General features: G+C 39.8%; 1 protein-coding gene across 3 annotated transcripts in view; it reads left to right on the plus strand.

The window, feature by feature from the left end:
• Positions 1 to 114: 114 nt before the first annotated feature.
• The window catches only part of IQCM (IQ motif containing M), an 86,296-nt gene continuing 63,251 nt past the window's right edge, over positions 115 to 23,159 (plus strand). Inside the window, exons 1-5 of one of the 3 annotated variants that reach the window (XM_081875375.1) lie at positions 115 to 174; positions 3,452 to 3,554; positions 6,746 to 7,039; positions 9,768 to 9,858; positions 13,661 to 13,734. In XM_081875375.1, coding sequence (XP_081731501.1) covers positions 6,751 to 7,039; positions 9,768 to 9,858; positions 13,661 to 13,734 — 454 coding nt within the window. In that variant the 5' untranslated portion in view covers positions 115 to 174; positions 3,452 to 3,554; positions 6,746 to 6,750. The other 2 variants (XM_081875377.1, XM_081875376.1) reach the window with 2 other exon arrangements.

Below are 23,159 nucleotides of genomic sequence, written 5' to 3' on the forward strand. Positions count from 1 at the left end.
CTTTTTCTTGAATAGCTCTGTTCTTCTGTCATTGATTCTATGCAAAGAATCAATGCCCACATTCCATCAGTATTGGAGGAAGAAAGTTCTATTTTCCTCTGCTCTTCTGGTGATGTCACAGAGCACAGATGCTTTCTAGTAGAACGCTAGGATGGGTTAGTAGAGTACCAACATGTGAGTGTGTTTCAATCTATTTCTGTTTTTTTCCATGTATTTTTAACTGCTTTTCTCGGACTCTATTTTTATATATGTTATTTTAAAGAGCTGGAAGACCAGCCCTCCTCCCATTTCTTATATGAGCCTTTGGCTTCTGAGTGAAAGCCCCACCCTAAAAACATTAGCTTGGAGCTACGTTTGACTAAATGTATTGCCAGGTAAGTGGCTTAGGATCACAGCCACTCCAAATTTAGTACAAAACAAATGACTTAGTTAGAACTTTCATTTTGGCTCTGAAGCAATGCTTTTGCAATAAGTTCATGCATTCTGTGGTGAGTCATGTGCCATGAGATCGTAAGTGTGCTTACTTGAAATCAGGGAGATGTAGGTCCAAAGAAATTTGCTTAGTGTTACAGCTTAAAGTCGTGCTCACTCATTCCCTTCAGGTGTACACATGGCTAGGGTTCTGGCCTCTGCACATTCAACACATGCATGAAAAGGCTCTGTCATGTGTTTAGAAACTCTGAATGTGAATGGTTCCAGACAGCATGGGGATCTTGTCATGGACTGGTTGGACACAGAGGAATGGTGGGAAGAACCAGCTGGGGAACCCCCAATGGAAGAAGGTTCAGAGCCTAGGGACAATGGTGAGTGGTCACAGGGAGAAGAGGGAGAAGACTGGGAAGACGAGGTGTTGGAAGCTGAAGAGGTAACAGGGCTTGGTGAGCTGGGAGAGTCTGTGGCAGAGAGGAGTCCAGAATCAGAGGCAGAAACTGGAGCAGGAGAGGAGAGAGGCCAAGAGGCAGAGACGAGTTAGGCTGGTGAAGAGTCAGGGATGTCTCCTCCTCCTGCTGCAACAGGCTCCCCACCTCCACCCCCCGCTTGTCTCCCAGAGCCAGAAAAGGCATGAAAAGGGCACAGGAGAGATTAGTAACACCCAGACATAGTCTCTGATTGTTTGGTGGGGAAACTCTGGAGAGGAGGGAACTTAGGCAGCTATGGAAAGTTAGGGACCTTCAGACTCAGCAACTGCTTCATGGGGCCAAGACCTACTGGACATGAGTTGCTGTGCTCATTAGGCCTGACACTCCTATGCACATCTTGTTTTGCTGATAAAGAGTTAACTCCAACTTACACAGTGTGATTTACTGTTGGCTCGTTGACAAGTCTACATGCACTGAGTCATTCTTACACATCTGCTGAACATGTAAACGTTGAGGCAGGGAGAACCAGCGTGCATGATCCTGCTCCCCTGCCACATGTCTACATGGAGAGGAAGAATGAACTTAAGAACTGAGCAATCAAGTGATGAGAAATCAAGTATTTTACATGCAAGTATGAATGGTTCCAAAATCTTAACGGCACCCACCCAGAGCTGCTACTGTAATCCTGTTCTAATTAGTTATAATCAGACTTGAAAACAAAAAAACAACCTGCCTGCAACCTAATAATAAGGATTTTATTTTCATCTTTACTTTTCTAAAATGTCCCTACATTTGATCTACTGATGCAGTGAAGAGGCAACTGCAGTTAATTCATAATATATTTTATATTTCCAAAAATGCTGTTTTGATCTACAATAGCCTATAAATAAAGTGTATTCATGCTACGTTCTCAGCTCTGTAGAATTCTGAAATCTCTGTTCTTAAATAAGTGGTCTCTTGCATGTTTTGTGGATTTGTGATAACATAACATAATGTCGGCCCCTTGAGAAGAAGGGGTGTTTGGTAAGTGGATGCCATTTATACTTTGCGTGTCAGATATGTCATGTACTTAATACAAAAAAATCCCCAGTTTTGATTGAGGCCTCGAAGGGGGATTATAATTCAATAATAGAAACTGAATTTCCAGCAATAGGCTGTGATATCATTCAACATGACTTGATTGCACTGGGATTTGGGTATGTCTGAAGGAAACAAACTCTTCTTTCCTCATTGCTATGATCTGTGAAAATGTGTCAACAAGAGCAGAAGTTATTCTAAGTATTCATTTTCTGAATCCCTGCTCTAAAAACACACGTTATCCCCAGTTCCCCAAAAGCCTGTCATCATTTCCCTTAGTGACACTTAGGATGCGGATTCTCTCAAAGCAAAGTTATTAGTGACAATCAATCTCTTAAAAAGCACTTTTATTCATGATGACAGGAACTTTACTACACCACTTCAGTTGAGCAGTGTGTTCCTTTGATCTGGTAGAAAATCATCCTATGGGCCAATAACACTGGGTGTTGAAGGTAGTGAGAATGCTGATTTATTCAGGGGGAAAATGGAATTGTGTTCTCTTTCCATGAACGAGAGCCTTTTGCAATATCCACATAAAACAAAGAATGTTTAATTGATTGATCATCTATCTTTCACCAAATTAAACTTAAATACACTCACATATTACCAAAAAGGCCCTCAATATGTGCCTTTTCAAGAAGGAAGTGAAAGATAACTTAATAATCAAGACCTATTCTTTTTTTAAAGAAGGAAACCAAACCTTCCATATACCAGAATCAAATTTATCAGTCCAACTGACTGAATATTGGTTCCAGTGATTACAGTTGGAGCACCACTAATACAGCAACAAAGGCTTTAATAAGTTGATTAATCTATTTTAAAAATGTTGGTCAAATGCCTGCTCCCTTGGACAGCTCCCTCCACCTTCTATAAAAAATGAAAATGAAAGGCAAAGCTGCCTTAACAAGAGAAATTTGAGGAGCAAATTGACATGGTACTTTAGCTGTTCCCCATTAAAAATGTGGGGAGACATAGCTAGTCAGATCTGGGCTTTCTAGTATGTACCTCAGCTGTTAGAGTACTCTCTCTCTCTTTCTCGGTGGCTACAATTGAGGTAGGGCAGGATCATGGCTCTTTCCCATGTGCATGTCCAAGCTTCAACATATTTGCCTGAAAGCCTTTTTGTTAATATTACACCAGAACAAATGCATGCAAATGTTAGTGAGCCATTTTCTACAGAAAGGGATTGGTGAAATGAAAATTTATGACTGCTATTGAATATGCAGGTGAACCAAAACTGATCTAGAGTGTCAAACCACTGGGCTGTTTTATCATAATTTGCAATTACTGGGCAACACCCCCTGCTCCAAAAAACATAGTTTCATCTATTATCAGCTGACGAAAACTGACCTACTTTCTAGCCTAGAGTACAAAGGTAATTGTGCTCAAGACTATTTTCCATGGATAACCTTGACATTTCAAATGCAGAAGGAAATTTGTCATTAAATCTTAAAGATCTGTGTTCTGACGAGCATAAAAAGGAATTATTCCAATCTATTCTCTTTCATTTTCAGATTACAATATAGGCATCGCCATGTTGCTGTATGCCATACTCCACTTAAGGTGAACTTGGAAGAAGTAATTATTTTCGGTATTGGTCAGGAAAGGGAAGTACAGGTAAGGAAAAGTGTAACTATACAGCTGAATTAAACCTCTTGTTATTTTACAAATTATTAGAACAAGAATTCTGAAAGCAATAAAGTTTGTGAAGCATATGTTTCTTATTTGGTGAAATCAAAAGAAAACAGAATCAAACCTGACTTGCGACAAACAACGGTAGCTGTGCCGCAACCAGCTCCTGTTTCAAGAAAATAGGAGAGCTCTGCCAAGATGCTGAAGACTTAGGCCAGGCATCTTTGCTTTTGAATTTTTCAAATTAGGCCATGCAAATTCTGTTGCCAAAATGGAAATACAAAAGATCGCACGGGAGGGTTAAAATCTAATCAGATATTTTCTATAGGTTGCCTGTATTTCAGACAATAATCTTTACAGTAAAGATTATTTACTGTAATTAAAGTTTAATTTGTCAAAAGATATGAAGCTGGGGAGGCAACCTGCAGCCCGCCAGAAGTTGCTTGACTACAACTTCCATCATTCCTGACCAGTAGTTATACTGGCTGACCTGATTGGAGCCGGAGGCAAACAATACTGGAGAGCCACAGGTTCCCACCACTGATATGCAGGGTGTAGTCCAGAGGGGTAACAAGAAGGAAAATGTGTCCAAAAGTGGATAAACATACACATTCTATTTATCAGTCTAAGCTATGGTGTTAGCCATTTAAAACACATATTGTTTTAATATGAACAAAGGCAGCACTGTCAGCTGTAGTATTACAAGGAAAAAAAATGGAGACAATAAATACTCAAAAATTCAATTTGTCAACTGTTGACTCATAGCTGTGGTGTTTTTAGAGTGGAAAAAAAATCAATAATGTAATTGCAACTGATTGCTCTTGCTGGGCGACTTCGGTTTAATTACTTACAGTGCAGTCTTACGTATGTCTGCTCAGAAGTAAGTCCTTTTGATTCCAGTGAAGTTTATTCCCAGGTAAGTGGGCATAGGAATGCACTCTCAGACTGTAATCCAAATCACAATGACCTGGGAAAACGTAATGGGACTTACCTCTGAGCAGGATTTTATTCTGAACAGTTTCCAGTTCTTTATTTTCCTGTGGAAAATAAAATTAAGGAACAGTGAAAGATGACTAATATAACGTTTAGGAAAAATGAAATATGACTGCTACAAACCTACTTGCCTCTGAGATAAAAATATAGGGCTGGTTCCAGACTTAATCATGCTAAGATTAGGGACTCAGCTACACAGCTGCAATTATAAGTGTGTAATAAAAATGTGACATCAGATGGCACTGTAGCGCTCAATGGCAAATTGCACACACACACACACACACACACACACACATTATAGCATTTTCATAGTGTTTTTTAAATATCTGTGTAGATCCAGCCCTAGTTAACTGAATGTAGCTTAAGGTATGATTTACTTGCTGCATAATCTTAACCATTTCTACTCAGAAGTAAGTCCTATTGAATAATTGCAGGTGTGTGGGGTTAAGAGTACAGCCTTAGCCATAACTTAGTTGCCATTTATTTTGGCAGGTCCAGTTTAAGCAAGAATAAGTCTAGATCCAACCCAGATGTCATTTCTCTGAGTTTATAGTAAGGAATAGAGTTTAAACCAGAGATGGGAAACTGTGGTTCTCCAGATGTTGTTGGACTACAACTCCCATCATTTCTGACCATTGAACATGCTAGTTTGAGCTGATGGGCCACAGGTCCCCATCCTTGGTTTAAGCAGTGCCCTGCTCAAATTTGAAATGTTGGCAGAGTACCCATGATTAAAAGATGACGACATGGAAAGTCAGTGGTGTAAAAGCAGGTTTTTGTGGTGTAGAGACACCAGTGGAAACAATAAAATACTCTTTCATACTGTAGGCAGATAATGTTCAGTCTTCTCAATATAAGATTTCAGATTGTATCCTTAAGGTTCCTCCCAATCTTCTGAAGTGCTGAATTCAGGAGAAAGTATGGCTACTCTTGTAGTGGGGTATTTTAATGTAGTTTGTGTGTGTCTCCAACAATTATAAAGACTTACTAGATCTGTACATAACCAATGTAATTAATATATTTGAAAGAAAGAACTTGGAAAGGGAAATGATGAATACTTACTCAATTTTTTCCTTTTCTGTATCTGTGTAAAGTTATAATTTATTTTTAACATATAATTATTAAACTAGGACAGATGAATAAAGATGTAAAATAAGCATGCAGAAGGAAACCTAATACATCACATAGGTATTTATAGCCCACAGACACTAGCATTATTCTTAATGAAGATTAATGACCCTTGCTTCTTACACATGTAGATTCCAAAAAGTGTACACAGAACTGATTAAGCAATCCAAGGTTATTGCAAATCATGTAATGGTAGTCTATAAGATAATATGTGTCCTCAATGGATGTGACTGAGATTTGTCTGGAACATTTCCATTGAACATTGAGAGGGATACCTTCCAAGGCCTATGCCAAGGTTCCTACACCTGAATTTCAACAAAGTTGTGGCCTAATTAAAACCCATATATTGTTGTCATGTCTCATTTCGGGGGGCGGGGGGGGGGGAGGCTCCAGGGACAGGGTTTAGTGCATGAGCTCGCAAATACAATGGTACCTCAGGTTAAGTACTTAATTCGTTCTGGAGGTCCGTTCTTAACCTGAAACTGTTCTTAACCTGAAGCACCACTTTAGCTAATGGGGTCTCCTGCTGCCGCCGCCGCCACACAATTTCTGTTCTCATCCTGAAGCAAAGTTCTTAACCCGAGCTACTATTTCTGGGTTAGCAGAGTCTGTAACCTGAAGTGTATATAACCTGAAGCGTATGTAACCCAAGGTACCACTGTACCCTACAAAATTGGATGAAAGTGAAGAGAGAAGATGCTTTTACTCTTCTCTTTCAAAGCATGTAGGAGGTAATGCAAATCACCATGTACTTTTCCAACAGTTGAAATTTTTGTTGTTACATCAAATGTGCTTGTGAGCTTCTTACTGTTGGACAAGGAAACTATGTTATCTTGTATGTTTCTTTGTTTTCATTGGCTGCCAGGAAATTGAGAGCCAAATGTGTGGCTTAACTCTGAATGTCTCTCCCCTCCCCCCTTTTCTGGTTTATAGCTAAATAAAACTGTTCCATACTTAAACTTTTGAAGAGTAATGGCTTTGAAAGTAGCACAGAGCAAGAGGGATGATTTAAGACTAAAATTGGTGATGGTGTTACGCATTTGTTTTGTCAACAGAAAACATGGCGATGCATCCAATTCTTAGCGATATCCTCGAGGAGCCCACAGAAAATATGAGTGACCAGAATTTTCATAGCAAAATCCTTGGGGAGTCAGAAAGAGCTACTAGTGCACCACCTAAATTATCATCTTATGTGGGCACTAAACCCACCCAGTCAGCAAAAACTCTTAACAAGACCTCTCTGGAAGAAATATTAGACATGTTGCCATTAAGACCACACTCTGAAACATGGAGGTCTCTGAGCGGTATAAAATCCTGTCCTACGAAGATGGAGTATGGATGGGGAAAAGGTGAGATATATATTTGTGAATATACTTAATATGGTTTCATATAGAATGACATACCACTCTTGACCAAGTTTGATGTTCTTCCTACTGTGAGATAATTCAGCTAGGCTGAATTCAAACCTCAGTGAAAGTCAATAAAATTGTCTTCATTTGCTGCAACTGTTCATATATGCCTCAAAGGTGGTCATCACACTATTTCTACCCTATTTAACAATTCTATATCTGTTTGTTTGTATGTGTTGTTGGTGCACATGAGTGCCCCAGACAGCACTAACTGAGGCTTAACTTTCTTTAGAAGGGGAGCTCACTGCAAACATATGGTACTTTTGTTATTTTTTATTCATTTAGAAATGAACCTAAGGCTGGTCAAGCTATGCTGATGAAGAAATTCCCATAAGCACAATTTCCTGGAAGTAAAAATATAAGAATACTAAATCATTAATAATTTGGTTTTTTTTCATGACACCCCAAATCATGAGGTACTGCCTGAGGTGACCACCTCACTTTACCTCAAAGCTGGCCCTACCTTTAGGCAGACTCCTATTCATAACAAGTGACTCCATGGTTCCTTCCAGCAGCTCAGAATTTATTCCCTGATATATTATGAGACATTATTTTCCATAGCTTGTTTATGGCTTATAGCCCACCCTTAAATGTTTTTACTCAGGAGTAATTTCCTGAACTCAATAGGACAAAGGGCCAAACTAGATATGGCCTTTGTCAGGTCATTTGCCCTAGTGTGCCTGATTAACAAAAGAGAAAAGTTGGTGCAGCCCATTCTCAACCCAAATGGAATGGAGAAAGATACATGAAAAATACTTTCTGGGTGGAGTTGAAAAAGACAATAAAGCCTTTTTCTCTTCACAGTGTATTAAAAATATACTAGCGCTTTAGGTCAAAGAGAAACATTTTTTATCTTCTTGCTCTACACGCGAGCAATTCAGTTGATGTCTACCCCAGCAAATCACAGGTGTGGAAACAGGAAATCTATACGACAAAATGAAAAGGGCTGGCTATGAATAGTTGAGAAAGGGTATGTGTGTTTGTACAGACGTTTTTTCGTAGAGTATGCATGATTCTTGAAACTCAAATACAGAACTGAGAAGAAAAGTTGACACAACCATATTCCACAGAGGCCTTTCTGCTCTTACTTCTCTCCATGCTGTCTTTATATTTCAAAAAATAAAATCCTTTTAATTTATTTATGTTTGTATGTGTGTTTGTGTATAAAAGTTGAGCTCTGAGAAATTCTCAGGGGTTTTTTTAATGCTCAAAGATTGTTATACTTTTATTGAATCTGTATGCACCTGTTAAAAATCTTGTTTTAGAGGTTGTGAAATGACCAAAGGATTTTAGTTGTAAACTGATGTATTTACAAATGGAGTGTTTATATCCAAGTATTTTAACTGGGACATATACATTATAATTAGATTTCTACAAACACCTTTCATTCATAAATCTATATCTTTGGTTGATGCAAAGTAATCCAAAAAGTTAATTTCCATGTCTGTATATGTAATATACTGTGTAGAACCTTTTCAGCAGCAGTCCCCTAACTGCAGAATTGAAAACAAGAAAGAGTCTTGTGCACCTTAAAGACCAACAAATTGATTATAGCCCAAGCTTTCATGGAATAGTGTCTGCTTCATCAGGAGCATCAAGTGTAATACTCAGCTGGTAGCTGGATAGCTCTTCTTAATTCATGACTGTGGCCAACTCAGCTTCATTGGCCTCTTTCTCATCTGTCCTTCTGCCCAGCATTGCCTCCACTTTTCTGACACTCCTCCTCAGAAATTTCAGCTTTGCTTTTGCAAGGCAGCTGAGACTTAAACAAAAACACAATGACTGGCAGGGATTATGAGTGCAGCCCATAGTGGACATAGGAATGGCATCTGTGGCACTCTGCCCTTTATGGTAATGGTTTGTAACATGCATTTATAGAAGCAATTAGCTTCCCTTTCAAGTACAAGCAGGGTCTCCTGTAGCAGAATAGAATACTTTTTGTCTAGAGTCCTTGACAAAAACAGGAGTGCTTTATATGTAAGAATGTCAGGATAAGGTGCACACTACACAATTACTGGGCAACTAACCCCGTTGAACTAAGTGGGGCTTACTTCTGAGTCAACATGGGCAATGTTGAACTGCAATGCCCCTTTCAAGGAGCATTCAAATAATACACATTTTTGATGTAGCTTGGGTATATGGTAACTTCATTTTCAGCGAATGCCATAAATATAATGAAACAGAAGTTCATGGTAGTTTTGGTGTAATTTTCCATCCAGAATTCTTTCCTCTCTGTGTGGGAAGAGAACAGAAGGAGTTCTTTTCACGTATGCATGTTGTTGAAGTCTCCAGAATTTTTTTTCCACGGTCTTGCATATTTAAAAACAAGAATTTTGTGCATACATCCCTTGTAAGCCCAGCTTCTGAAGCTGTTTACGTTTAAAAATGGTTTGCTTTACAAATATATAATAAAGAAATTGTGTGTGTGTGTGTGTGTGAGAGAGAGAGAGACCTACTTGACTAGTGGTCTGAATCCATAATTAATTGTACATCTACATATGTGAATTGGCTGAGGTGGCAGTTTGTTCTTATGTCAGTAGCTTCTTTCTGAAATGTATTAAACACTTTCCAACTTGCAATAATAATATCAACTATTGCATTTGGTGCAACTCTCCTATCATTGTTAATTATTTTTTTAAAAAAACATTTCCCCTTTCTACTTTTATAGAGAAAATGTGGCTAAGTGATGTATTTACCGAGGTTGGATCACTGAGTAGAGCCATGGAACGTGAGAAAGATAAACAAAAGCTATCCATTGGGTAATGTATTGAAATGGTTGGAATAGCAATTCATATTTATCTCTACTGCAATTCATTTTGAAAGGGTACAAAGAATAATCTTGAGCTCTTATTGTGCTTTAAGTCAGGCTAATAATAATAATAATTAATAATAATAATAATTTATTTATACCCTGCCCATCTGGCTGGGTCTCCCCAGCCACTCTGGGCAACTTCCAACATAAGATTAAAAATACATTAAAAATTACAATTTTATATAACCAATGCAACTTTTCAATTTGCTGACAACAGAATTCTACTACAATTTAGAAAAGGAAATCTCACTTGCTATGTATCCATAATTTAAATGAAACTATTCTGATGGTGAATGTGTTCATTTAATTATTTAACAGCACAATTCTATATATCAGAAGTCCCCTTGAAGTCAGCGGGTCTGTCGAATCTACAAGTTTAATTGTACATAAATGCTGTATTTAATTGCATTGTATTGTAAAATAAGCTTTAGACATATAGCAAGTAAATTTTCACTGGGTATGGTAGGCTATCTTCTAACTAAGCCTTGTGACTAGATCACAGGTATTAGACTCAACAGAAAAGCTGTAATTTGACTACTTACCTGTGTGCATAGATGTAGATGAGAGAGCTTGCAACACAGAGATGCACATAGGCAGTTACTCAGCATGCAGGAGGAGAGAGACACAGTTAGTGGTGTTGCATGCTTTGCAGCACATGAGCTGGGTGGGACCAGAGGTGGGGCATGAAGAGTGAACAAAACCTGCTGCCCCAGCCCAGCCCTCACTGGAGAGCACAGAGGATTCATGAGGACGCGTTGCGCTGCCTGCCTGCACATCCCCTCCAACATTGGCCAGGTGGCCATTTAGTGAGGGGGGCAAGGACACAGTGGCAAGGCAGGGTAGGACGGGGACACATTTTAGAAAAAACGTGTTCAAAACACTGTGTTCTTAGTGCTCTACATCTACATGTGGATGATGTATCCCAGTTGAACAAATGCTTTCCACTTTTCCTCCTGACATTATTGGCCCAGTAATATTTATGACAGCAATAACACATGCAGTGCAAACTTGGAAGTCTAGTCAGAAATAAGGCCCATTGAGCGCAATTGGACCTACTCCCAGTAGAGTAAATATAGAATCACAGCCTTGGTATGAAAATAACTCAATTCCTAAATGTTTGGAGTCCATTGCCTCATTGTCACAATGATTTAAGATAGGCAAATATTATTTGCAAATGGTTATTGCCTAGCTATTTAAGTTTTGTAACCCCATATTTCGGGGGAGGGAGGGAAATTGTATAGTCTTTGCTGAGGGTACTCAGTAAATTTATAGCTGTGTAAATATTTCAGCTGTGACATCAGCAATGCCGCCTTATGATATAACAAGCCATTGTATAGTTTCATCCAATGAAGTTATATTGCCATAGGCAACCGGCGATTTGCTTTAAGGCTGCTGTTTCTGCTTGTGATCTCACACACGGGGGTCATCTCAGAACCTTTGTTCCATAATTTGAAATGTCATAGAGGTACTGTAATCTATTTCTACTTATGCACAGTTTTGGAGGGTGTTTTGAGCTGCTAATCTTTCAACGGTTTAATGAACTCCAAACATTCTGTCATGATGATCATTTTTTTAAAAAAACAACAACTCCCAGTTGAACCATGTTGCTTTTAACATATCTCTTTATTAATGTCTAGTACTGACAATAGAATGGTGTATTCTAGAAATTCTGAAAGTCTCTTTTGAAAAATAAATGTTGGAATATGGAGAGGTGAATGCATTTTTGCATTCTTCACTTCTGCTTTGTGGGATAATTATATTCTCTTGAAAAGAATACTGTGCAAATGAATGATCACAGTGAACAGTGTAGTTGTGCATATAGGCTTTTGGCAGTTTCACATACATACTCAAAGGATAACAAAATTATAACTTGTATACAATTTCTTTTCTGTATGCTTGCATTGATTCTTTTTGCTCAAGTTGGTGTACTTTGTATAAAGCCAATTCACACATCCAGTTTAAAATTAACTGACAAAAACATCTTTTCCATCCGTAAGAATGCCTGTTTGAATTTGTCAGCTTTGATGATTTTCTTACAGCCCAATTCTATGCATGTTTACTGAGAATTAGATCCACAAGTCCAATGGGGAGTTATTCTGATTGAATGAAGCCACCCAACTACTGTAGAGGCCAGGCAGCTGGAATAAATTACACCATTATCTCACCAGTTACATTTTCTGGCCAAGTACAAAGTGCTGGTTATGACCTTTAAAGCCCTGAATGGTTTGAGACCTGGTTATCTTAAGGACTGTTTGCACTGTCAGTCTGGCCATATCATAATATCAAATTTGAAGACCCTTTTGAAATGCCTCCCTGTAAAAACAATCAGGTTGGTGAGCACCCAGAAGAAGGCTTTTTCAGTAGCAGCCCCCCAACTAGAGAATTTGATTCCAAGTGAGATCAGGCTTACCTCGCTAACTTTAAGGTCCATTTAAAGACCCACTTTTTCATCACGGCTCTTGGGGGCTAATCTAGGTTATTGGATTTTATTCTTTAGAGCTAAAGGCTTAATTGCTGATGGAGCTTAATTAATGCAATAAGCAGTAAGCAGGACTCCCAAGCTCAGGCTTTTATGTTCCTAGGATGGAACTGGAAATTTTAATTGTTTCAACTGGTTTTACTGTTGGATTTTATCCATTTACATTTTTGCATGGTTGTAAACGGCTTTGAGGCAAAAGTGGTCTGTAAAAGTGTTGGGGACAGGACTGTTATTAGGATGATTGTTTTATTATTAGGCTGTCTGTCTGTATGCTTTTTACTTTGTTTTTATTATGTTTTTATCATTGATATTCCGTAATGTGTTTTTAAAGTTGTACACTGCCCTGGGATCTTTTGACAAAGGGTGTTATATAAATTAAAGTAATTATTATTATTTCTTTAACTCAAATTGGTAGCATTTAATTTTGGGGGGGGGGTTCTGCCCAGTACATATAAGCATATTATAATAAAATAAACTAGCACCTTATAACTGATTCCAGAGAAGAGAGTCTCTGAAAACTTTCCTTCCTTCCTTTCTCATTATGCCCTGCATGACATCTCACACACTTCAGTCTCAAGAAAATCTGAATGAAAAATTAATATTTCATGAAAACATAAGTGCTTTAGTTTGACATTTAGCTTTTCCCCTCCCCACCCAGACAGCATTTTCATGTGAAGTTGCTGCCATGTTTCAACGGTAGCTTTTGCCTTCAATCCTAAGCAAATGGGAAAGTGTTGATGTGCTGTTTCTGGAACAGATCACAAAGCAGATTGGCATTGTGCTGGTTATGGGGCTTAGCCCAATTCCACCCACTTGTACAGAAGGGAATGTCAGCGACGGCTCAGACGGCTTTCCTTCTTGTAGAGTTATCTGCATTACAGATAGCTAGAGGATGGACAGATGCTATTAAACTTTATTTCCGAGCATAAACCACAGTTCAGACTCGGAACACAGTATGTTTGCAAAAATCAATACCAAGTTTTATTTATTTTTATTTTATTTTTAAAATGTATTGCTTGCCTTTCAATTCCATTAGAGCACTGAAAGTGGTTGCAGGGCACATGCTTTCTCAAGCAATTCCTCACTGTTCATGAAATGTTTCGATTTTTGAGATTATATAAAAGGCATGTACTAATACCACTGTTTCTACAAAACACATTGCTCTGTTCCTTTAAAAAAAAAATGTACATAAGTTATTTAAGTAGAAAGATAAAAAAAGAAAAGGAAATAATGGTTGTTCGTTTTGTGCATGTTTGTTTTTGTGTTTAAGCAGCCGTAGCAATTTGCTTGGATTATCCTCAAATGAACAAAATCAGACTGCCTGGATTCCAAAACTTCAGAAGGGTAAATCTTTATTGTTATTTAGCAGTTTCATTTCATTTTAAATAATTGCCAGTTACTGTAAAAGTGTTATACTGCATTTGTACATTTAAGACTATTTCTACCTAGGGGTGGAAGTGACATATTTTTGAAGGAATGAGTTGTAATGGATAATGATCGTAGGGAAAGAGTTTTTTGTTGAAATACATTTTGAAAGTTTCATGTTTGTGTTTATAGATAAACACACATGTGCGCGCGCGCGTGCGCGCGCGCGCACACACACACACAGAGCAATATTTCTGAACACAGAGTGACACCTAATGTTAGCCATATTCAGAGCTGACCCATTGAAATTTCAATGGGTCTATGAGTTTGTCCATTGATTTCAATGAACTTACTCTGAGTATGATTTAGTTGGCTATTACCCATACTTTATTGAGGTCTAAACAAAACAAATTCCTTCCAGTAGCACCTTAAAGACCAACTAAGTCAGTTCTTGGTATGAGCTTTCGTGTGCATGCACACTTCTTCAGATACACTGAAACAGAAGTTTCCAGACCCTTCTATATAGTGAGAAGGTGGGGAGGGGTATTACTCAGAAGGGTGGTGGGAATGGGTGATTGGCAGATAGCTGTGATGAGCCTGTTGACGACTCTTAACGACTGCAATAGGTCTTACAGGAAAAAGCAAGGGGTGAAAAGGTGAAAAATGGCTTTGTCATGTATAATGAGATAAGAATCCAAGGTCTTTGTTCAGACCAGGTTTCTCCATGGTTTTGAGTTTGGTGATAAGTTGTAATTCAGCAGCTTCTCTTTCCAGTCTATTTCTGAAATTCCTTTGTAGTAAAACAGCTACTTTGAGATCTTGTATAGAATGTCCTGGGAGATTGAAATGTTCTCCTACTGGTTTCTCTGTTTATTGAGGTCTGTTATCTAAACTATGATTTTTCCTCAAAAAAGGAAAGTATTTTAACTTTACTTCTGCCCATTGGCGACCAAACAGTGGTTGCTATTTTATAGATTATACCAGATCTTCCTTCATCAATCCTCAGCTGCTTGCTTTACTCATATACTTCTTCCCAGATTTGAAAATGCTCATGGATATGTCTTCCTATATATTATCTTGTCTCTGTCTGTATGCACACCAGTGTCTAGATCTCTCAAGTTTGCTACAGTTTCTCATGTCCTAGTTTGTGTAGATGGTGAAAAGTTAGGACTGGAAAAATTGGCAAGAAGATGAGCAACGTTTTTGTTTTGCTGTTCAGCTACAGAGCATGATTGCCCTCGTTCAGTTGGAGGCGAAGCTGAAATAGCATTGACCACATATCCAGTAGCCTCCAGTGTGACCCAAGCTTCAGTGTGCACCCAATTGCAAGGGAGCCCTTATTCACATGGTTTTCATCTTTTCTGGGAAGAAAAGAATAATGCAAATCAGGTCTCTGTGTAATCTGGTGCTCCCACGGGAGGCTGGCTCCATACAGTGGAGGCTACTCTCTCATGCCACTCCTTCGCAATGCTTGTTCAGTGCAATCAAAATGTACGAACCATGCTTGTGTGGCAGAGCTAGGTAATGGTTTTATCCTGTTTATGCAGCTTCATGTTGATTTTGTATGGAGTGGAGGCAATTGACCCACTAACCAGTATGGCCTCAGCCAGCACCCCCACCTGCCTGCCTGCCTTCTTTATGTTGGCATGCAACCAAGGAAACGGGGGCAATTGGCAGGCCCCCAGCTGGCTCCAGCCCACTGGCCGGTGTGCCGGGCAAACTCCAGTCCTTGGTGCAGCATGAATCTGTGACCTGAGCTTCAGAAGCTAGGGCACGCTACTCAGCAGAGTAAACCCTGCTCAAACAGCAGGAGAGGCTGTGTGAGCATATTTACAAGCAGTTTATTCAGCGTACATCAGGACAAAAGGAAACATGTCTGATCTCCTTTGTGTCCAAAGCAAAAAAACCAGCGTAAGCAAAAGCTATACACAAAATGGAAGTTTCCAGCATACTGTGCTGGAGTGTAAACAGACATGTGACACACAACAATCATGCCTGTTCCTTAAGGTGGAATGGAATATCCCAACACTTTATACTCTATCCAGGGGGTGCCCTTGCCTGTCAGCTTCCTCCTCCTCAGTCTCTGGGATGTGCCGGCAGAGCCTAGCAGGCAGGAGGATGGTGACAAAACTAGAATCAGTTGGCTCTTCCTGTCATTGGCTCTGGCTCCACCCGATGCTTGGACCTTCTCTCCTAATGATCCCAGGGTGAACCTGCCACCACTTGCATTTATTTGTATGCAAGACTACGTCTGACCACATGCATTCTGTAATTGGAGAGCCCTTTCCTCTAGATCAGGGGTAGTCAACCATTTTATACCTACTGCTCACTAATGCATCTTTCTTGATAGTAAAATTTTCTTACCACCCACCAATGATCGATAGAAGGAGGATTCAGCTTGTGCCATAGAACCCCCTATCGCCCACCTAGAATCCTGAAACACCCACTAGTAGGCTGTAGTGTAGGGACCAGGTTGACAACCCCTGCTCTAGATGGTTCCCAATGAAGTATTTGTGTCACAAAATACACATATTCCTCTCAGAAGTCTGGAGATAGTTCTGAGTTTGGTCATTCTTGGTGCTGAACAGGAGGAATGACAGCCATCATCTTGGTGTGTGTGATTTAATCTACTTGTCAGATCCTCAACAGTTGGAGATCCACAAGTTAACAGTATCAGCAAATCCACATTATCCCAAATGATACAATGCTCTTCATATTTTTGGTGTGAAGGCAACATTTCTCATCACACTTCCCACAGTGTAACTAAATATTCTATCTTTATTAATTACATCTTTACATCTTTATGTAAGAAAATTGTGTCTCTTTTCATTACTTGACTTATGCTTTGAAAAAATTGCATTAATTTAAGTAAGGATCAATTTGTTATTGCTCGGTGAGCCCAGTTATTTGCAGTAAATGCATACAAATTAATTTGGATATGGAAATACATTTCCTGTTTTATGGCAAGTCATCTCTTCAACACTTTCACTAAGTAGAGAACACCGTAATTTGGATGTATACAAAGGCTGTTTATTCCAAATATTTCATCCACATAAATGTTTTAAACATGAGTTGGCACAGACGTTTTGCATAAAATGTGCTACAATGCAACTGCCTTTTGAAACAAAACAAGGTTGTTCTGTTTGCCTGTTAAGTCAGCTCTAGCAGTTCTTAGAAATGTCATTTATTAAATGTCACGCTAATTGCTTGTAATATCAACCCCTGAAAAGCAAACCTTTGTGAGTGATCTTTCAGAAGCTTTATTTTTCTCTGTTCTGTCTGTCTGGTACATTTTGAAGAGAATAAACAAACAAGATTTACCTTTGATACAGCACCACTCGCTAAAAATATAAGGCTGACTGACTGGTGCATTTAAGGATATTTCATCTCTGCGAATAAAAATGATGCACCCATTCTAAATTAATCAAATGCTTTAAAATTAATTTGATGAAATTAATATTCTAAGATTGATGCCATCATTTATCATCAATATGCTATACTCTGAGTCAGGTTAATGAGTTAGGGGGAAAGTCCATTCCTCATTTGGTTTCTCTGCTGTAATAGATGGCCAATAATGAATGAATGAAAGAAAGAATAAGAAGTACCTGCTAGATCAGAGGAAAGGTTCACCTGGTTCAGCCTCCTCCTCCTTACAGTGGCCAGCCGGATGCTTCTGAGCATCCCAAATGCAGGGCATGGAGGTGATAGTTCTCTAAGAACATAAGATCAGCCCCAAAGCCTATCTAGTCCTGCATCCTGTTTCCCATAGTGCTCCATCAGATGCCTATTGGAAGCTTACAAGCAGGACACAAGTGCAGTCGCCCATTCCCTGCTATTGTTTTCCCAGCAGCCAATATTCAATGTACACACAGGTAAATAACATGACAGTGGGCTAAGGCAGAAGGGTGTTCTGGGCCTATGTTGTGTGGTAAGGGTTAATATTTGTTTTTTGATGAACAGAAGCCAGCTTTACAATCAGATGCTGCTGATTGCTTCTAATGCTATTTATATCTCCTCCAGACTTATTATCTATATTTCCTTGAGGCTTATTTTGAAATGGTTTTTATGTGCCACTGCAGCTATTGGATTATTCAGTGTAACTCACTGTACATGTGGCTATTCTTGAAGATGGCTTGGAAACTGCAGGTGGTTCTGATGGCATTTCCACTCCCCCATAACATTAGTTCTTGAACACTTGCCCTGGCTGTTTATCCGTGAATGAACCTAATTCAAAGCATTCACCTTGACATAAAAAAACTCTGAATGGCTTGTGACCTGATTACCTGAACAGGTGTCCTCCCATCACAACAATGTGCATTCAGTGCGGGATGCCAGTGCTTCCCCCTCCTTATTTTAAATTGCTGTTACCCACCTCAAGATTACCTCTGATGAAGTGCAGGATATAAATCCTATAAGTAAAGAAATGAGCAAATGTTGGTATATGTTTTTGAGCTATTAAAAGTAACCATTGCTATCAGCAGTGCCATGTTTATCATAACGTGGTCACTTAGTCGCTAGGCCCCCAAAATGAGAATCATTCAATAATTATAATGTTAGGAAATACTTGCCATTAGAGGTATTGCAGGCTGGCACTTGTCCTTGTTCTGGCAGGTATCTCAGATATTATGGTATCAGCCTAATTAAGAGAACAAAATGGAAATGGAGTGAAATCTTCTGTTGAAATGAACTGATGGAAGGTACCTGTCCTCTCTCCTTTTAGTATAATTGACTTCACTTGTTGACATTTCCTTGGACAGATCAGGGTGGGTTTTCTTTTCATGCTCAATGGATACAGATATAGCTACCTACGAGTAGGATGGAATTTATCATGGCACTGGATTGACTGCTTCGATTGGCACATAATTTGTCCCTTTCGTTATAAAATAGGTCTTGGCTCCACTCCCTGCAATTTTGAATGTTTTGGTCTGTATGCACTTTAGGGTGGTATAACTTGATTGTTCCTTTTCCCTGCTTGTGGCGCACTGGATTGCATAAATAATTCTGAGGCTGATGGTAACTGGATATTAGTTTGATAAATTGAGCTGTACTTGGTAAACTGTTGATTCTTTTTAGTACCATAGCTCACTGCCACTGTGAGTCTTACACAAATTGGCTGGTTTTAAGATGAAACAATTCTGAAAATTCTTAACTTTGTGGGCCAGTGTGTGTGTGTGTGTGTGTGTGTGTGTGTGTGTGAATGAATAGACAGAAATATGCTCATCTGTATGTTTATCAGCTGCAACATTTAGTTGACTAAGAAATGAAATACCTTTTGATTGATTAAAAAGCTGCCCCAATTATTCGGGGAGCAAGATAGCTATATCTATATATCTATATAGTCAATTAGGTTGCAATTAATTTATTTGTTGTAATTAACCTGGTTGTAATTAATTTCAAAACATTTGTTTGTAAGAATGTCTCAATTTATAAGAAATAAATTCATAAATAAATAAATTTATAAGAAATAAATGCAATAATTGTTTATGCAAGTACTCCACCAATCCATGACTGGCATGTGCCCTCTTTGAACAGAATTTCTTATTTTTTTCTTACACAGACAGAATGCCTCTTTTGAGATAGTGACACTTAAGTAGATCATATAGAATCCAAAAAAATGCTCCCCCCCCCTTTGTTTGGCACTCCTCATTCAATAAGTCAAACTGTGTGATGTTTCCTGTACAGATTGTCTTGTGCAAGGGCTGGGAGACACTGAGCAACCCATATCACAAATGCCTTGCAATGAAATAGACCCTGCAGACAGTAGCTGGCCATGCATGCTGGCAGAACAGGCAGACTCTGAGGATATTCAGAGTACTCTGCCAAAAGAAAACAGATATGCACTCATGTGATTGTTTGCCTGGTACAAGGAGAGGAATCCTCTAGGCATACATTAAATGCAATATAACTGTGAATGCAGACTGTGATACTGGACTTGTGGTATATCAGTAAATTCACAGGGAAAACAGTTTTAAAAGGAATGCAGTAGGTGTTGAAAGGGCATACAGAGAGCACTTTTTTTGGGGGGGGGGAGGTGAAATGTAGTCATAAAGTTGCCTGCATAGCACAAGGGAAGGAAGTGTTGGGGCATATACTGAGTGTGATATAGCCAATTGCACCTACACAGCCTGTGCTTTGGAATTCACAGCCAATTGCACTTGTGCAGCCTGTGCTGTTGGAATTAGCTGACTTGCTTCATGACCTGAGATGAGAACTTGTGCCTTGCACACCCAGTGCATGTGATGAGCCATAATAGCGGAAGTACGGCATCTTGGGTGGACTGACAGCAGGCACTAGAACATGTGTTTGGAACGCATGTAGTTTATGCTTCTTCTCCCTTCCAACTTCTTAAGCTCCGTGGAATTAGAAGACAACCCTCCTTGCCTGAGTGCTTCCGTATTTATTTCCCTTCTGCTCTAGCCCAACTGACTGAATTTCTCTGTTCATTTATGTGCTGCTAAAATTGAAAGAGGGCTTGGTTAGGGACTTAGAACATGGACTGCAACTCCCATGAGCCCCAGCTAGTATGGTTAATGGTCAGAATTTATGTGAGCTGTAGTCCAGCAACATCTGGATAGCATCACATTTGCTGGCCCTGGGATAGAAGGAGGGAATTCCTTCTGCACTCTCCACCTGCCTTCTGGGCCCCTTACATTGCTGACAAGAGCTGGGCTGAATTCTGCAGGTCTGTTGCTACCCCTTATTCACCATGTGGAAGTGGCACCCAGTGATGGGATGTTCCTACTCAGAATTTGATTCTTACTTCTTCAGCTAAAATCCAGTGTCTCAGATATCATAATCCTCCTGGAAATAAATGCCATTTAAAAACATGACACATTACCATACCATTGATAGCTATATTACATCTTATAAAAGTTGCAATGCTTTTTGGAATTCTGATCACTTTCACAGTCTGTTATATTTAGTAGTTTCTTAGATCCAGTGTTTATCAAGTTTTCTTTGTTACAGATGATCTCTGTTTTGCAAGAACTTATGCATGAAATGTATTGGGTTCTTATAAATGACTTAGTGATTTGACATCATAGCCATGTTTGTTCAAAAATGGAGTTATTTTCCTTTATTTACAGTTCAAAAGAAAATGAACACAAGTTCAGCTCTGTATACAAGTTATTTAGAAATACAGTATTTTGATCTATTCAATTATATTCTTTCGTTTTAGACAACTCGATTAGGTGAAATCTAAACTGTCCAAATCAACCCTTTGCGACACCGCTATTCAAATAATTAGGATTTGAACTGACATAAGATCCTCCCTCCTCATTTTTCTAATTATACAGATAAACTGGTAGCTGCTAATTCTATCTTCCAGCACTTAATTGTTTGTAAGTGCCTAAAGATTAAAGCTAAATGTCCAATTAAAAAGGTATTAAACTATTGTGAGAGTTTATGGAAAGATAACACAAATTTTGAATTAAATGGTCACCGAGGAATAGTGCTGCTGAAATTGGTTGGTTCTTCCCAGTTCTTTATTGCTTTGCCGGAAGTAAGACTCTGAAGGATTAGATTACTGTTATAACCATGCAAGCGTTTAACTTGAGGAAGGGAATTAGACAAGTATGGAATGATTGCAGTTGAGCTTTTGACTGGCAGTGACAAGATAAGGATATAGTATTTATCTTTTTAACAACATCACAAGAAAATGACACTTGTGTTGTTGCTTTGACACAGTAAAGCATATAGGCCTTGTAATTCAACCCAACTGGGCCTGCCACAACCCTATAATTTCTGATTTTCGTAGAGCAGGTATGGGGAACCGTTTTCAAATCAGGGTATACATTCTCTTTTGGGCAAGCTTTTGAGGGCCATGTGCCAAGGGTAGGTGAAGCCAGAGGCAAAGATGCGTGGAGCAGCAAATCCTAATTTTACAACAGTTTACACATAAACAGTTTTCTGTTTTATCCACCTAGGCAAGCAAGAAGTACTACCAGAGTTCAAGGACACACTCAAAGACACTCAAAGAGGGGGCATTAAAGCAGGTCTGGTGAGCGGTGTGGTCTGGGGAGAGGGGCATAGTTGATGAGAGCACTAAAGGCTAGACAGAGAGAGTTGAAGGGCCATCTTTGGCCCCTGGTCCACCACCACTACATGAACAGGACACAGCACACGCAGCCTCCACCATCCTGTGAAAACCCCTTAATCCCGATTTTATTTTATTCTCTGGTAGATTTACAAAAAGAAAAACACACAGCAATAAATACATTTTAGAAAGGGGCATTATTAGACATAGACACACATAGCATTTTTTTTCTTTTTTTAGTGAAGGCTCCTTTTGCTCTGCAAAAGGAAAGGCCATGGAGAACCAATAGGAATCTCCCTCGCAGCTTTCACGAACTATGTCACCACCACCACTGCTTGGGATAAGCGTTGGCTCATCCTTTTGCGTGGACAGGCGGAGTCCCCAGATCCCGAGCGGTCCCCCCCGTCATGTGGAATAATGACTCAAGACAATGTGCTATGGGATTAAATTGGCCACAACTTTATTAAATTTTAAATGTGGGTAGACCTTGGCTCAGGCATTGGGCGTTCTCCCTCCCCAGTCCCCAGCCGGGAACCTAGGGAGCATCAGGGTTATCCAGTGTGTGTGTGGGGGATGGGCCGGCTCTGGAGAACATATGTTCAAGCAGAGATAGCCGCCCCCGTTACGCTGCCGCCGCAGGGGAGAGCAATGACGACCTTTCGGCATACAGTCAAAGCCTCCCTTCAGAAATCCCTTTAACGGGGAACCCTGGTATCGCCGCCGCAAAGAGGAAGATGGACTAAAGGATTCCGCCCAAGGCCTGATACTGCCAAAGTTGTGACGTTTTGCTACGGGAAAGGCAAAACCTGCCAATGCAAGGAAATTCCTTTCCGGCCCTTTAACAGCGACCTTAATGTAGCAGTGCCCGCATACCTGTGAAGAAAAGTTAACCTGCAAAACCTGTGAAGAAAAGTTAACCTGCAAAATAAGACATTAACTGAGGGTGGGTAGGGTGGGAGAAGCTCTGGAGCCAAGTGAGGATTCCCAGGTAAGATCCTCCCTCTATTGTGTGGGCAGGTAATCCCTCCCCTACCTGGCCTGGTCTCCTTGGCAACGCTTCCCCCAGGTGGGATTGGACAACTGACTGAGGTAGGCGGAGACCTCCAGGTATCCCACCTGAGGGAAAGCAAAGCCAAGCCTATGCTGATGGAGCCGCTCCAGATCCAGGGGCTGCGCGCGTCCACGCAAAGGGCGCCCCCCGTTTTAAGTGGGGAGCGGTCATTCCCTGAGCTTGATGGTGGCAGCACTGATGGGGGAAATAGGGACATTCCAGGATCAGATCATGAGCTGGGACAATTTTTATAATTCCAGGACTGTCTCTGGGAAATCAGGGCACTTGGAGGCTTTGTGGTGGCATGGTCAGGTTCTG

The sequence above is a fragment of the Podarcis erhardii genome (assembly GCF_964252035.2).
Source record: "Podarcis erhardii genome assembly, chromosome: 9".
Classification (NCBI taxonomy): domain Eukaryota; kingdom Metazoa; phylum Chordata; class Lepidosauria; order Squamata; family Lacertidae; genus Podarcis; species Podarcis erhardii.